This window comes from Tauraco erythrolophus, chromosome 3, assembly GCF_009769465.1.
Source record: "Tauraco erythrolophus isolate bTauEry1 chromosome 3, bTauEry1.pri, whole genome shotgun sequence".
NCBI lineage: Eukaryota > Metazoa > Chordata > Aves > Musophagiformes > Musophagidae > Tauraco > Tauraco erythrolophus.
Genome location: NC_141467.1, coordinates 66,736,784 through 66,754,057, shown reverse-complemented (window position 1 = coordinate 66,754,057; position 17,274 = coordinate 66,736,784). Strand labels below are relative to the sequence as shown.

The following is a 17,274-nucleotide window of genomic DNA, read 5'->3' as shown; positions in this document are numbered from 1 at the left end:
CATGAAGTGCTTGTAAGAGTACCCATAGCAACAAAACCAGAAAAACTGTCAGCGTATGTACTCTCATTAAGTTTATAAAAAGGATACTGACACTGTAACTGCCTAGACAGCACAGCAACGGCCTCCTGAAAATGGGAGATTTCAGACTCGTATGAAAGAATCATTAGTACAAAGTGTACCAACTCGGTCATAATCCAGGTGAGAGATTAAAGGCCATTAACAGTTGCCATAATTGGCACCTCATACACAAAGTGGAATTACATCAGGCAGTCAGCCTGTGGAGCAGCTCTGAGACAACTCCCAGAGTTTGATGTATTACGTGGTCACAAGATATACATAATAAATTCAAGTGCATGAAAAGTGAAAGAAGTATCAACATCAACCTCAAATACTGAATTGACCATTTCTGTTAACAAACCACTAGAAAATCCAATTAACTAGAAACTGAAGTACTTCTTTATACACCATTTTTTGGCATATCTTCATGCTGATCGGACCACAGACATCTGATTCCTAGGAAAGCAATAAACTCACATAAGCATCCTATCAACAGTAATCAGCCAGGAGTTTCATTTCTTTCTCCTAACATTTCAGCAATGCAGCCAGATACCCACATCCTACTGCTAGCAGTGACATATCGCAATATTAAAAGTGGTACAGGCAGGAAAAGTACGAGTGGCTGATCAGGCAGGAATTAGAGTATCTTTTCCTATGATCCTCCTCTTCGCTAAAAAGCTGTGTTGAAGTTTGCTGGGAACCTCTTGCACCAGCTACAGAACTCTATAAATAATTCCCATGTTTGAGCCAGTTGCTCACTGTACAACTACAGGCAGTCTATTAATACTTGTTCCTTTAATTACAGTAATTACTTTATACTTGTATATACTGTATATATGATGCCAAGCATACCCGAGTAAGTGGATTTCTGCTGGAGCTCGGTCAGTCTGCGCAATCGTTCTTCATTCTTGCCTTTCAGCTGGTCAGCGTTGAGGCTGAAGTTTGATCGCAACGAAAAGCTGTCGGGCTCCAGCAAAGGCGGCTGGCCCGGTCGAACATCCTCCTGCAGAAAATCCAAAAATGCACAAATCCTTCAGTTAAATAGTGTATTTTCAAAAAGGCAAATGGCTATACATGTACACCCTCTGTACCCATATCATCCAGCCACTAAGGAACCACAGGAACTGCCTGACAGAGTTAGATTTGTGGTCGACCTTCGTATTTAAGCCAACCTGGTGATGATACGTACAGCGTACTCTAACGCTTTCTGCTTTATTCGTCTCCTCTCCCTCGCAGAAGGTGGAAGCTGTGGTGATAATAAATTAACTTCTCCTAAGGCAGGAAACGTTTCCCCATTAGCACCTGGAAAAACAGAGGTGAAATCATTTTCAAAGGATTCAAATACTAGACAGGACTCAAACCTGTTTATGTTTTGAAATGAGCCAATACTTGATTTAGTCACAGGAATCAAATGAATGTATCCAATTAGGACATCTTGCATGAAGCCAGTGATAATCCAGATGCAGACAAAAGAACAAAGTACCACAACAGCAGCAAGGGATGAACTTCAAGCAAAGGCAAGAAGTATCTTGAGATAGATATTAGGTTCTCTTATCTACAGGACCAAGGCATTTTCCATCCTGCAAATCCACCACCTACCTTACTTCATCATATCTTTTTTATACCTAGACCTTTAAAGAAAATAAGTACTCAAATGAGTATAGTATGTCTGCTTGAAAGAGAGATCACTAGGCAAATTGGAGACACAAAAAGATACAAAATAATGTAATAAATTATGTATGTAAATACATTATATGGAATATAGAATAACATTGCATGGAATGATAATGTTACATGGAATACAATAACATAATGCCTCAGTCATATATATTCTTAGTCATAGCTTAGCCTTTTCATGTAATAAAGTGTTAAAATCTGTTCATACAAAAATAAATAACTAAAAATTTTTTTATCATACTTCTATCTCATTACGGGGAGGAGGATTTTAATCTATTTTTATATTATAAAATATAAGTGATGTCTCTGCTTTACACTTGTTTTGTCTATTTCCCTCTCCTTTGCTGATTCTGGAAATTACGTCAAATACAAACTGTTTCAAACAGATACTGTTTTTCTCTTCAGGACCAGTAACCACTGTTTGGGGGCTGGTTTATGGCTTTGCCGCTGGCTTGGTGCAAACAGTGGGCTCTGTTTTCTAGTTCAGTCCCTCCAGTATCTCCAAGAACAGAGCCTCCCAGAAAAAGAAAGGACTCTGCTCAACAAAACCAATACAGAATCCATTACCACCAATTACTCTTTGTGACAATGAAGTGACCTTTTGGAAAGGCTCTTAGTCTAGTATGACATATTAAGTTTAAAAAAAAAAAAAAAAGATAAATATGTACATACCTACATACACAAACACACAGAGTACTGAACAATTCTGCAGCATTTGTCTGAAATTATTTAGTTTGCTAAGGGACATACTGTGACATTAAAATACAAAAACTGTTTCATTATGTGAATTTATCACAACAGAAAAAGCACAAGCTATAGAAGAATTTATTTGCACCTTTAGTGTTTCATCAGTGTAAGATGCTACCTGTTCCTTTAAGCTTGTATCATTCAGATTCTGCTATGTAGACATGCTTTCAAATCGCCACATTAACACTAATGAATTCTAAGGTTTCAATGAGGAAAAAAACGGGAAAAAGAAATTGATAAACCTCTTTATTCCTGGCTGCCTCAAATTTCTGAGCCCTAGGAGATAAATACAAATTCATTTGTAATGCTGACATCTATTACAAAATTGAGTTAGATTTTAAACCCATGTCAAAAAAAACCCTAGAGGGTAGTGTTATGCTCTTCTTAGAAAATGAAAAACATTGTTAAAATACACCACAACTATTTCACATAAGACTCAGGCAACGTGAGCAGCACCATCCACAGAGAAGGCAGCCCACAGATAATGGAGTTTTTATTTTTCATTTCAGGGATGGAAGTCACCACATTCATATTCAGAATTTTAATAGCTATTTATAAAACCCAAATAATGCAAAAGGTATCAAAGTTTTAGTTAGTGCCTACAGCTCGGTTCTGGGGAACAAGCTTTTCAACACGTTCATAAATGATCTAGGAAAAAAAGGAAAAGGAACAAAAAAAAAGGGGGGGGTGAATAGCATCACAAGTTAACTCCATCACCTCTCTAAGCTGCAAGAATCAGCTGGAGGGAGAATAAGGAAGTAGGAGAGAGGACTATAAATCTCATGAACCTTGTGAAAGCAGTGAATAAAACCAAGGAGCGCCCGTTACACGGGTGGCAGATTCAGAGCAGACGAAAGGAGGTAATACTTCAAGTAAGGTGTAGTGTGGAAATTTATCCACACAATATTGCTGATGGTAAACAGTTACAGGGATTCAAAAATGCCGATTCCAACTCATGAAAGACAAGCTATTAAAGAGCCAGCTTAGCAAGATTCACTAAACACAATAACACGGCATTTGGCTCAGGAAGCCTCCGAGCTGTAAGTCACCGGAGGCTGGAAGAGCACTCCACGGTGCTGGTGCTGCTGCGTGCCGGCCCTCCTCCTCATATTCTTCCCCATGTGCCTATTCCGGCTACTGTTAGAGACATTTGGCCAGATTCTAGACTGATGGGCTCTCATAAAGCACCCTTTCATCATCTGGTCTGTAAACAGTAAATATTATTTCCTAACCTGAAGAAGAACATATGGCAGTCTACAGCAAGTACCACATGTGCTGAAGAAGCCTGAAAGCCCCATTCCCAATGCCAGGTTCTATCCTGTCCTCCAGGACTTGCACATTAACAGAATAAGCTTGAACACATTTCAAATGAAAAGTTCTGCTTTTAACCAAAGTCAGAGATAACAATCATTGGTATACAGAAACATTTCGAGTTTCATTAAAAAGCACTTGAAAGAATCTACTACATCTCCCCTACAGCAAAGAATAAAACCTTGTAAGATTATTTCCCATAGATGATTGAAGAGAATTTCAAGGTACTGTAATGCCTGCTAATGGAACATACTGTGTAGAGGACTGAGTTGGTTGGTTTTTTTAAAAAAGAGAAGTTCTAGTCTTTCTTTTTTCCTAGTGACTGGAAACAGAACACATCTGAAACAGCACTTTTACATACATGCATATAAAGGTTGAATAAAGAGACACGAGATGAGACGAGACTTAGTCCTCTATATAAAAATCTTTAAAAACAAAAATCATCTGTTTCAGAGGATTAAGAAGTGTCAACGTTTACAAGTACGATGTTGCAAGTCATGTGAAATGAAGTAATGTGTGAACAGCAGAAAAGTGAGTAATTTAGAATGAATCATCATTTTACAATCACACTTAAAAATCAAGCATGTTTGTAAAACAAAAGAATAAAAATGAAATTAATCGCTGGCCATCCAACACCTTTGTATTTCACTATGGGCAGCTCATAGTTGTAAGTTGTGATTGCTAATAAATTATTTCATTTGCTGCAGAACAATAGAAGAGTACTGCATATGCTACCATTGTAACACATTTGCTGAACAAATATTGGCTGAGAAGATGTCAAAAAAAGTTTCTTGACAAGGCTAACATCCCAATCTGAGCACAATGAGCACAGAAAGATGCTTTCTCATGAAAAGCTGTAAAGTGGTGTAAGGCAAGCGAGCAGCATCATTAATTTTAGACGTGACCTACACAAATTTATTGCAGTACAATTCCATAAAGATCTGCATTTTAATTTGGAGGCATAATTTTCTAACACTTGAAAACAATCAGCATAGCTACACCCACTGCAACTTTTAAACCACTAATGATCATTTTAGAGGCACCTCATTAGATTAAATGACGTTTGTACAGTCAGAATATGGTTAAGGGGAGGTATAAACTCACCGATAAAAGCACTATCCGATTCCAACAGTGAATTTTTCAAGAATTCATCAGATTCATTCCTGAACTACAAAAGTGAAACAGAAGACATGCAAATTCAGATGCCTCAATATCCTTCTGGAGCCAAATTATAGCTTATGTAAATTAACTGCCAAACTTCTGCAAAGCAAACAGCAGCTCTACAGTGTTCTGTACTATGTTCCTTTATGGCTATTAAAAACCCATACATTTTTAAATAATTCATGTTCTCTTTAAGCATTAGGGTTTTTTTTACTTTTCTGTAGTAATCCCATTTGCTGAAATCGCCTACACATGGCAACTGTGGCGATGATTTGTGTAACACAGACATTTCCACCAGCAAATACATCCCCACCACTCTGCTTGAGTTTCAGAACAGTCAGCACTAGATCCGAACTTTGCACCTAAGGTTTGTATGAAGTATTGACCAAATGGAGAATGATTCCTTACGTTTCACTCACTCCACCATGTACAATCCTTGATATTAAAGCATTAAAATAACAAATTTCTTCATGGTAATAACAAGCACTAAGTCTAATACTTATAGTTCACTGCATAGTTGCAACCATTTGTTACAGAAATTCTACTATGGAATAATTTACGTTAAAAACCACTCTGAAATCAAAGCAGTAGAAAACATCAAAGGAAACAGAACAAGGGAAAACAAATTTTCTACTGCAAAGCATTGCTCTGAAGAAGACTCTGAGACAACAAATTACAACTATAAAATGCGTTAAAGTGATTTTTCTTTAATAAAAAAATGTTACAGTATTATCCTTGAGGATAATGGCTTTGCTCTTGCAGAGTCTTCCATTACATTCCCATGAGACACAATTGGACTCTGTTATTCTGTAGATCAGGTTAGTACAGAATTCCAATTTGATAGCACTTTATTTCGCTCTTTTCACTGAGTCAGAAAATAAACATCCCATTTGAGACAACGGATCTAATTATTGACTGATGAGTTCATCACTTTAAGTCACCTGAATTTAGGGCAACTGCTTCTGGCTTGGCTTTTTTCTACTAATTCTCATCCCCAGCAGCAATCTAACATCATATGAATATAAAATAAGTGCCAATGAATATAAAAAGAAGGGAGTTAAAGAATCAAATCATCTCTATATACAAAGATAAACAACTTCTATGTTAAGTTTAAAGAAGCTGTTATTCATTGTATTGACATGCAAGAGAAGTAAATAAGCTTGCTGTCGTTACTGAAGTGTAATTCTTTTTCCCAAATCTGTGAAAGACACAGTATTTCTCACACTTGAAAAAGGCAAAGTAATATAATAAAAAACTTGTTTTATTCTTACCAGTCTCCTGGTTTGTGGGTTACCGCCAGAAGCAGAATCACCTTGATCAACAAAAGCCACAGAGGCAAAGGACAAAATGACAGTATTGACATAAAAACAGTTAATACTAAAACATATTAAATGTTTTATCAGCATATTATTACAAAAATGAAGACCATTATGCATTACTCTTTAAAGTTACAGACATTGTAATGAATATTTTTAAAACATTTGAACGAAATGTTTATTCCAGTTTCCTCATGTCAATTTAAGTAGAATCAGAGAACTCAAACAGAACTCAGTAGTACACTATTTCTAAGAACATTGAGCATGTGCAAACCCTTCTCAAGGCTGGATTCATCAATCTCTCCCAAAAACCAAACATACTTTTCACACTAGAACTATAGTATTCATCCTTAATAAAAACCTGTAACGGTTTCCCATCTTTTTCAAAACCTGATTTGTTATCCAGAAAAATGAAGCTAACTATTTTTGTGGCTTTTGAAAATCAATATTTTTTTTAAGAAAATATAATAACACTTCTTTAAAGGCTAAAATTGCACTAAGTTGTGCTGAATTTTGAAAAAGTTCTCCGTACTGCGACAGTCAGAACTACTTTTGTCCTATGTTTACAGCAATATTCTAAACACTTGTTATAGAAAGGTCATGTTCAAGTGTTGACTGAATAATGTAAAAAACATCAATTTGTGGGAAGGAGCATGGTTTAAGCCATCAAAGCAACACACTAGGGCACAAAAGGTTGCTGCAGGAATACCTGGTTTCTCTCTTTTACCCTCTTACGTTTTGTTCGTTGATACCCCAAGATCTTGATTATTTGAATTACTGCCCCTTAAACAGCATCCAGCCACACAGCTACCAAGAAATGTTTTTTCATCACACATTCTGCACACTGCTGAATCCTAATGGAACTGGAACATGGTACTGAGAAAACACACCAGGTCAAGTGACTTCAGATGAAAAAGCATTTAAACAGAAACCTTCATTCCAAAGTATACCAAAGAACTCAAAGTCAATGGTCTTATTACTACAATAAAGATTATCCTCTCTTCCCTAGCATAAGTATTTTGGTTTTCTTGCCATCATCTTCACACATTAAATTTTATACATCATATATTTTTCTTATATTTAAAGTATTTGTAAATTTTAAAAATAGTGGAAGTTAATGGTATTCAGCATCCCAGTGGTTGCTGGTGCTAAACTGCAATGCTTTAAACGCCATCTGAACTCCACAGCTAGGACACAAAAAAAACGCAATAATGGAGAGAAATCTCTCTAATTTATCAATTTTTGTTTAAACTTGCTACGAACCAAGTAGGAAAACCAACCAATATCAAATTTCAAAAATTAGAGTGCCAAAAATTAATTATTTCTTCCAATACACCTGAGCCATGTATTTCCTGACACTTTGGGTTTTGCCATTATTTTTAGCAGTCTATCAAAAGCTAGATGGAGGGAGCCAGGAGTCTCATTTATACACAGTGAAGCTAAACATTACAACAGTTCTGTAGTTAAAACTCATGGATACTCAAAAAAAAATTTATTCTATATTCCAGACATGTGTTTGCCAGAAATAGGCATGTTTGTGTAGCTAAACAGTCATGTTTATATCAAGAGAATTCAAGACTAATGATGTTCTCCCCTAGGTGGGACATCTCAACAACCAAACTGACTAGCAAGAAGGATGCTGTGTGAGAATAAACAAACCCTGGTAGATGTAATCAGTTCTCTTGGCTTCTGTCAGGGTGTAATAATCAGAGCAGGAGATTGCAGAAAGACCCAAGAGCAAATGTACCCTCAACATGCTGAGCATTTGCAGCTTTCAGAAAGAGGCTGAGAGGCTGAACTAGACAGCAATCATTTCACAGAGGAAAGTACTTGTCTAAGGATAAAAACCTCAACTCTGGAGAGCACAGAGAACTACCCTGAAAGTTAATCTAACAATGACCTCATGCACGCTGGAAATGCAAAGAAGCAAAACTGAAGCTACTCTTCAAATAAAATATTTGATACGGTTTTTTCTTGCATCTCTATCTAGCAGACTTATTCAGCGTGCAGCTGACCTTCTGTCTAGCATCAAAACCAATAGCACACTGACTGTCACTCCTCCTGGACTGACAACCAGCCCATTCCTTATACACTACTCCAGTCAAGCAGAGCCTAGTGCTGCAGAATAACATCAAACCTGCTCCTGTGCCTTTCCCTCCTGTCCCCTAAAACAATAATTGTCCAGAAGTCTGCAAAAGAATGCCTTGTAGGGACACAGAAAGCATTTAAAAAATTTGGGACATTTAAAAAAAATCATTACTTTCTCAGGTTCTAGTTCCACTAATAGTCCATATATTTCTCTTTTACATAAAGAGAAAAAAAAAAAGGAAAGAAAAAGCATATCAGAGGGAAAACAGTATATAAAGCATGTAAGCTAAAGAACACTTACATACAGTGTGGGAAAACAGGTAAGCCTTTGCCACAACAGCCTACAATACGACATTTTGCCCACAGTACAAAAATACATATTGCTTTAATTCATCTATTTTTTCTGCCTTAAATTAGACAATAAAACCACTCAACTATTTTCAGTTAGGGGACAATGATGAACTTGTATTTGATGAAAATAAACTGGAAATAGACACATGGCAACTAATTAATTCTCTTGCTCAGTACACAGTGACAGACTATAAAGTTAAATGATGTTGTAAAGCAGTAGGAGACAGAAAGAGAGAGGAAAGGCTGCTCAAGGATCCTCTACAAGCACAAGTGAAAAATCATTTTAAAAATCAGCTGCTTGTCTACCAACTAATCTAAATTGTCCAAGGAAACGTCTTTTTAGGTTGTCACCATGCAAGCCTGCATTATCCATTTAGTATTAGCACATGTCTAAAATGACTACTTGTCCTTAAAATTAATGAAAAAGGGCAAATTTGCTTTCTAGCTGGTGGAGGTTCCTCTCCAGACAACATAAAATTAAAGCGTTCTTAGACTGGCTTATTGAAAAATATTCTAATGGTGGAAAAACAAAACCAAACCTCACACAGATCTCAGCTGAAGCTAGTGAATTATTTTTCACCATTTCAGTCAATCTCACAAAGGGGAAGACTGAAGACAACCCTATACATTCCATTTAGGCATTAAATGATATACAAGAGCTTGTAGTTAACACAGAAAGTGGTACAGATATGCTTTATTTGCAATTGTGATGTTGTGCTATCCATAAGCAATATTGCACACATTGCCTGAACACCAGCACATCTGTCCGAGATGGAACAGGAATCATCTTTAACACTCACCAGGGTACCAAACAAAACACCCTGCATTTAACTGTCGCTCTTCTCACCTTAGTATCAATTTTGTTAATTTTACCCACATAGGGGACTATTAACAGGTAACACAGACAAGCCTCAAAGCACAACCAGTGATAAGAAGCAGCATCCAGGTTTTTTAAAGCAGTATGGAAAGGTGTAACTGTTTTCCTTTCCTATGTGTTTTCTGGTTTTTTAAGCCAAATTTTCACCTCATTCTAAGGCTAAAAAAAGTCTAAGGAGCAACCTGAAGTTGTACTGGGTGTCTGTGGCAAGGGAGAGGCTGCAGGGCTGGCTTCTGTGAGATGCCAGGGGCTGCCTGTGCCAAGCACAGCCAGGACCACAACAGACCCGCCGCAGGACATGGCTGAGCCTGTGGGGCATCCATGAGAAAACACACTTAAGAAAGGGCAAAACAAAGCACGGCAGTGAGGAAAGAAGACAAAAGTGTGAGAAGCAGTCCTGCAGACACCAAGGTCAGAGAAGACGGAGGGGGAGGAGGTGCTCCAGGTGCCGGAGCACAGACTACCCTGCAGCCCCTGGAGCAGATCGTGGTGCAAGAAGACAAGACGACAGGAGCAGCAGACAGAAACTGCTGTGTACTGACCGTAATCCCCCACCTCCCACCTGATGTCACTCATTGTGTCACTGAAGGGACTGAGCATAACCTGAGGTGGTACCAAGGAAGGGGAGCAGGGGCATTGGGAGTGAAGAAGCAAAGTTGGGCATGCAGAAGGGGACAGGAAAGGTGTGGGTTAAACGTTTGTCTTTTTGTTTCCCACTACTCAAAAATCAGTAATTAAATATTTATTTAAATTGATAATAAATTAGGTTACTTTTCCCAAAGTTGAGTCTCTTTTGTCTGCAACAGCAATTGGCAAGCCATCTCCCTGTCCGTACCTTGGCCAACAAGCTTTCTTCTTCCCGTTTCCCCCGTCTTACCAAGGGGCACGAGTGGGAGGACATGAGCGCGGGGACACAAGCTGGCGAGCAGCTGAGCGGGAGTTCGGCTGCTAGCGAAGGCTAAGCCACCACAGAAATAAAGTTACCTTCTCTTCAAAAATTCAGTGAGGCCAGTCTGAATTACAGAGACAATTTTCTGAGAAATTTGTATCTTGCACTCAAAACTTAGTTCATTTGTATAGTTGGAACTGTAATGTTTGGAAAGTTGAAGCAACTCTTGCGATATTTTTAAATAACATCTGAAATGACTTGAGATACTGCTCTTTCATGACTGTCCGTAAAAGATATCTGAATGAACCTTACATTTGGAGTTGTGCAGCATGCAAAAAAGGGGCATTACATTTACTTTTCCCTGCTTCTGCAATATGCAGCTGAAATATTTTACTATGGTGGGATGTTAATATTTTACTATATTGGGAAGATCTCTACTAAGAGATACAAGCAACATTTTCATTCTGGAACCTCAAACTAGTTAGGATATCTTACATGTGGTTTCTAAAGCGAAGCCTGTTTATGGATACAGATTTCTGAAACTTTGAAATAGTCAACCCAAGACTACAGAAATAAAAGAAATTTAATCCATTACAAGGAGATCAAGGTGAAGACACACTGGCTGCATTTTAACCAATTCACAGTTCAAAGCCATCTACTTCCTCAGTGAGAACTGAAGAAATGCCACAAGGAACTTATCTGCTAACGCTTTTATCACAAATCAGCTGAAGAGTTTTAACACTCTGTAGTTTTCTTTTAGAAACAGTAACTAAACTACTTTTCCTTCATTTTTCTAAAGTATGAAGCATTATTTAAGTTACTTTCAGGGAAACAAGAAGAAACAGTCACAAAAAAAAAAAGCAAGCGGAATTTTTTTATGCTTTACATTATGACAGAATTGTAGCATTCTGGTGTTTTACTGTTTTGTACTGCAGTGCTGATGTTGAAAGAAGTAAAACTAGAGCAGATGTTTTTTAATTCTTATCAAATACAAAACAAATAAACAATAATCAGTGAAATTATTTCAAACTGTTCGTTCCTTACCTTCTGTTTCTCTCCTCGTTCTCATTCTGTCAAGTCTCTTCTGCTGCTCCCTCAATAGTGCCTGCTGTTGAATCTCCAAAGTCTGGTCATCTTTTGGAGGATCAGGATACATGTGCCTCAAGCCCATACGTGTTTCAGAATCTAAAGCAAAGTTATGATATTTATTTTCCCTAAAACAACATTTCTGAAAAACATTTTTAAAGAACTACCTACAGATACAAAGTCATAGAAATATTAAAAATAATGGTGACAATGGCCAAGAGGATGAGCCACTTCAGCAATGATTTTAAAATTTTATTGTATTAAAAAAATCTATTTTCCGGTAAAGGAGAAACAGAAAGTTAGACCGAATTGTGTTTTGTTGGTGGGTAAAAAAAAAAAAATAAAAAAAAAAAATCAAATTCACTCCACTTTCAGTAACATCATAATATCAAATGCATAAGAAGTTTAAGCAGCAAGGACTGGAAGCTAGGTGATTGCTCTGAGTGATAACTCGGCATTACAATGCCGTGAATTGTGTGCACTTGCAGAAATGGCCACACAGAGATACACACACATGTATAAAAAGCTTTCCAGAGAGTATGCTGTGTATAGGCAGCAGCTGTGAAAAGGCTGATTTTTATTTTTGTCTTTAAGTCCTGGGTGGTGTGGATGATGGAGGAAAAGAACAGATGTTTCACTACCCTTCTTCATCAATAACAAGAAAATCTACCTGCCTTTGTATTTAAGATCATTGAATTCCCAGATATTCTGTATATTGATGGGATCTTGTGCCTCCTTTGATGAAGGTCGCCTTACTGGAGCCTGAAGACGAAGCCTGGCCATCTCAAATATGTCCTTTGGATTCTTCTCTCTCCTCCCGCTTGAAAAGTTTATAAAACAAGCAGAATATAATTTACCACTGTAATATTAATAAGTTGGATGGAAATTTAATATTGATAAAGCTCACTTCTTTTATCTTTAAATAAAGCTATCAAAACTGGAAAATAAATTTGAAAGTAATGACACTGTTATAAAAAAGATAACTTACTTAAAATCAAAAAAACCCCTCATACTTTATGGAGTGGAACTTAGACTGATGATCTGATGAGTCTTTTCCAACTAATTGGTACAATTAACTAATACATTTTGGAAGTCAACCAGATTTTTGCAAATAAAAAGGATAAGGTTTTCAATAAGAAAAAAAGTACTACCACAGCACTGTGCTATTCACAAGCATATTCATCAGCAGAAGTACTGCAGTTCACAGGAACAAATTATGCCCTAGGAAAAAGGTAATAAGATAAAATTCTGCCTTAGACACCTGTTTTGGACCACTCTCCAAGACATAGTATTGCAACTTCCAATCGTTACCAGTACAGTCACTGTTACACTATAACTGTAGTACAATTCTTGGGAATAAAAACTGATACACATCAGAAAAAAATTAAGAAAATTTTACATACAAGTTCAATCTTTGTATTTTTTCATTTCACTCATGTATATTAGCCAACTAATACCAGCTACTAATACACAGTAGCTTTGAGTTCCTGTGCAAAATCTAACTTCTAAAACCGAAGATGAAATTCTTACCACGTGATTGGTACGTCATCATCACTGGCCACATTTAGCAACTGTTCCTGCAGCCGCCTCTCTTCGCTACGGAGCTGTTTCTTCATCTCGGATAATTCATTTATCACATTCCTTCTTTCCTCTGGAATTTAACACAAATAATTTAAAAATAAAGAAAGAGTATCAGAGTCACTTTTCTGCCTACCTCATAAATATAAGGTACAAACAACAACAACAACAACAAAAAAAAGAGATAATGAACTGTTAATTAAAACAGGGATCATACACACACAAGAACTGCAACATTTCATATGCTAGAAATCAGGTCAGAGCTTGTATTTTGAGGCAGCACAAGGACCAGATCCCCTGAACAGCAGAAAGCATCCAAATTCAATGGAAATATTTTGCTGTACTTTAAAAAATGAAAAGCTATGATTAACCAGCAAGTGGACACTGCCAGTGAATAGCCCTATTTCGAAATTAGAAAATTTACAGAGTCTTCAGAGTCTGAGAGGTAAATGATAAGAACTGAGGTGGTATCAGCAAGCACACAACCTCATTTCTGTTTCCTAACTCAGAAGTGGGATATCTGTCTGCTCAGTGCAGACTCTCTTAGGTGTTAAAGAGTTCTAACTTCAACACTTCATTTTAGCATGTACTTATGTTGACTTTTCAGACCTACTTTGGGTCTAAGCTGTTTTTTTATGGTCAGGACAGCATTTCTCAACAAGTTAAAACAGTTTCATAAATTACTTATTTTCCAATTAACACACTTATTAAGCATGATATTTGATATTTTACTTTTAGTCTGAGTCCAGAATCTAGCAGGCAAGCAAGTTTTACTAGCTTAAACCCTCAAGCACAAGATTTAATTCATATGTCTTTATTTCTCTCATGACAGATGGTCTGTCAATCGATTTCCAAGACCTACATTAAGAACTGCTCTGCCTTCCATTTAGTGCAAGAGCCATAACTCCCTGAAATAGACCCAGGTACTGACTGTGGGGGGTTAGCATTTGTAGGACATTATTTACTGTACGTTCTACATATTGTTTCTTTTATATTTGTAAAAAAGATTCAAGAAAAACTACTGCTTTCCACCCACATATTGCCAAGATAACTAACATATAAAGAGCAAAGGAGATCCTCCCAGCATGTCTGAATTTTAAAGCCACCACTGAAAACTACGAGCAACAAGCAGAGGATTAGGCAGATTAACAAAGGAAAGGAGAATTTAAGAGTTAGGACTGCAATGCTCTACACATTGTTGGTCTAATCCATTTCTCAGCCAATCCAAAACTCTCCTATTTTGCAATGTTCTGGTCACAGTGGTCACCACTGTCCTCACTGAAAGATCCAGCACTTCCCATGGAGACTATCCCATTATCAGAGTTTTTAGAAAAAAATATTTCCTGATGAAGACACATAATAAACGCATTTTATTTTGTATTAATACTTTGGACATACCATACTAATATACTGACAATACTAAGACAGAGGGAACACCCATGTAGAAATGCAAACTTTATAAGACTGTTCCTTTGCAGGCTAGAAAGACAACCGTAACTGAGAACAATTTCATTGTAATAGAAGGTGAGCTTGCAGTAAAGACAATACCTACCAAATGCACGCAACTGATTTCTTCTAGCAGGGACAGGTGGAGAAGGAACCCTTGGTTGTGGAGGATTCTAGTGATCGTAATGAATACGACATGTTAATGCGTCAAAGGAAGAAAATATAGCAGACATAAGTACATTTTATTTCCTTATTCTATGTCTAACTTATATTAACTACCACTACTACTGAAAGACAGAATAGTAACCACAAAGGTTGTTAATGCCAAAGGTTTTTTCAAATCTGATCTTTAAATGCATAATCCAAATTACTATGATAATACCTAGCATGTACTGCTCAGAGATCGATACGAAGCTATACCAAGTACTGCAAAGACACAGAAATAAGCTGACCTTCCTCCGGAGCATTCTTATCATTTAGGGACAGCAACAGTTTTAAATAAGGTTTAAAGTCTTACTTAAAACATTTTCTGAAACTGCACTAAAAAGTATTTTGCTAAATTATGATTCTATGATTATCATGTGATGGCAAATTAATTTTTTTAAATTTTTAGCCCAGTTCATACAGATAGTAGATAAAAAAACAGTCCCAGTAAAAAGTCAGAAGTGTAGCCTGAGATTCAAATCTCATAGATGATTATTTAATCTACTCTTCCCAGGATAAATTTACTTTTCAAAAAAACATTATCCTAGGGAAGATTAAATCAAGCGAAAGAAATGAGAGGTCTCGGGACCACTACTGTAACTCATTCATGATGCCAAGAAGAAAGTGAAGTGTAGTAGGAGTTAAAAGCTTTTTGTACCTTCAAAAATAAAAAGATAAAACAATAATGTCTGTAGCTAGGAATCAACATTAAACTTCATGCCTGAGCTAAATTCTTCTCTGAGTGAACACAGCGAGGTGCTAGATTATATGTAAACTTTCTTATCCTAAACTGTGAGATCGCTAGACCCTTGGTAAAGCTAGACAGAGTATCTAACACTTAAAAACAAGGTGCTCATCCCTACGGAAAATGTGCATGCAGAAAAAAAATTAAAATAACACACCCAAAAAAAATTTCTTCAATACTTTGAATTAAATTGAATATTAAATTTCAAAGCAACAAGACTGGCTAACATAAAGACTGCCTCTAGTTATTTGTGATATTCCAGTAATAACTGGCAAACATTAAAAACCTGGTAGGATTTCATACACTGCACTGTCTTAAATATATCAGTAAACGTTGACTATAAAACTCATACTTGCGCATAGTAAGATATATGGCTCTCAGCAGAGGGAATCCTTTCTTCTTTTCTTATGGATTTGTTCTGAAGAGCAGGAACGATGGGAGACTGTTGCCTTGAAAACTGCAGGGAGGAAAGCCAGACTCAAACTACATTCCTGTAGATTCTGAATAAAGTATTATTTTGGACAAGAAGAGTTTGGCTAATATTTTTTATTTGATAGAAAAATGCTTTTGCTTATCTTAATTGGATTATTTTTGTATTTAATTTGCTTTCGACTCTTAACTGCATAAAATTATTGCCTAAATTATTTCATGCTATTTTATTGTCTACCTATAGTAATTTTAATACTTTTTTTATATGATGTAGTTGTTTAAATTTATGGCTAAGTTACATATCTCTTTTTTCCTCTAGACATTTCCATTGTATCTGTTCATTTTAGAGAAATGACAAGTAGAAATTTCTAGAAGAGAAACAGTTCTGTAATTTATTTAGATTTTGTCCACCAGACTTCTATGTGATGGACTTCTTACATCAGGTCAAAGGAAAATAATTACAAAGAACATTGTTGTTGAAGATGAACAGTCTTCCAGTCCTCTAAATTATACAACTTTATTTTTATTTGTACTTGGCGCTAAGCAAAAACAGGCCGTGGTACTTCAGAGCAGATATAAAACTCAGCTATAGAGTGCAGCTTGCTCTTATTTATCTTGCTTTTACTTTTTTTTCCAATGTGAATTTAATCAGCAAGATAAGTTTCCACTGTGGTGTGTCTGGTTTTCAATTGGCTGTTCTCTGTGTGTGCACTAAGCACACCATAGCTTGCTAAACTAAGAGGGGAACAATATTGTAGGTAGAGATCAAAGAAATCATGAAATTTCTTTAAAATCCAGTTATTTTTAAAAGCTAGGAAGAAGTATTTGTATCTTAGAAAGTCACTGGAGCATACCATCTTCTTTTCCTCTTCCATCTTTTCTTTCTCAAAATATTGTCTAAGTTGTTCATCTTGCTTTTCTTCTTTTTCTTTTCTTCTTTTTTCTGCCTCTTTTTGCCTCTCTTCATCTAATCGAATTATTTCTTCATTTTTCAATCTTCGCTGTAACATAAACATTTGTACATAAAAAAGACTCCACATTAATAAAGTTTTGCTGTGTTTTTCTTTGAGAAGTTAAAATTACACATCAAAGTGATTAGTGTGAAATGAAAAGCATATTTCATTAGGCTGACTTCAAACATTCAAATTAAAAATTATGCCATGCAAATATTAAACATCTGCAGTCCTGGCTCTGCTAACTTCATTTAACAGAATTCCTAATAACTTCAATAAACACCAGTTTATGTCACCAGATCTGCTGCCAGTTAAGGCTAAACCGTAGGAGCAATTTCCAAAAATTCAAATTCAAACAA

The 17,274-nt window shown here is 36.4% G+C and overlaps 1 protein-coding gene across 6 annotated transcripts in view; it reads right to left on the bottom strand.

Annotated features, from left to right (window-relative positions):
- The window catches only part of CSPP1 (centrosome and spindle pole associated protein 1), a 70,279-nt gene that overhangs the window by 3,723 nt on the left and 49,282 nt on the right, over window positions 1-17,274 (bottom strand). For all 6 annotated transcript variants that reach the window (XM_086608685.1, XM_009979165.2, XM_086608684.1 and 3 more), the window contains 10 exons: window positions 16,817-16,963; window positions 15,886-15,990; window positions 14,691-14,757; window positions 13,091-13,211; window positions 12,235-12,380; window positions 11,519-11,659; window positions 6,225-6,265; window positions 4,897-4,960; window positions 1,247-1,359; window positions 910-1,060 (listed from right to left, as the gene is read on the bottom strand). In XM_086608685.1, the coding sequence (XP_086464811.1) occupies window positions 910-1,060; window positions 1,247-1,359; window positions 4,897-4,960; window positions 6,225-6,265; window positions 11,519-11,659; window positions 12,235-12,380; window positions 13,091-13,211; window positions 14,691-14,757; window positions 15,886-15,990; window positions 16,817-16,963 (1,096 nt within the window). The remainder of the gene's footprint in view (window positions 1-909; window positions 1,061-1,246; window positions 1,360-4,896; window positions 4,961-6,224; window positions 6,266-11,518; window positions 11,660-12,234; window positions 12,381-13,090; window positions 13,212-14,690; window positions 14,758-15,885; window positions 15,991-16,816; window positions 16,964-17,274) is intronic.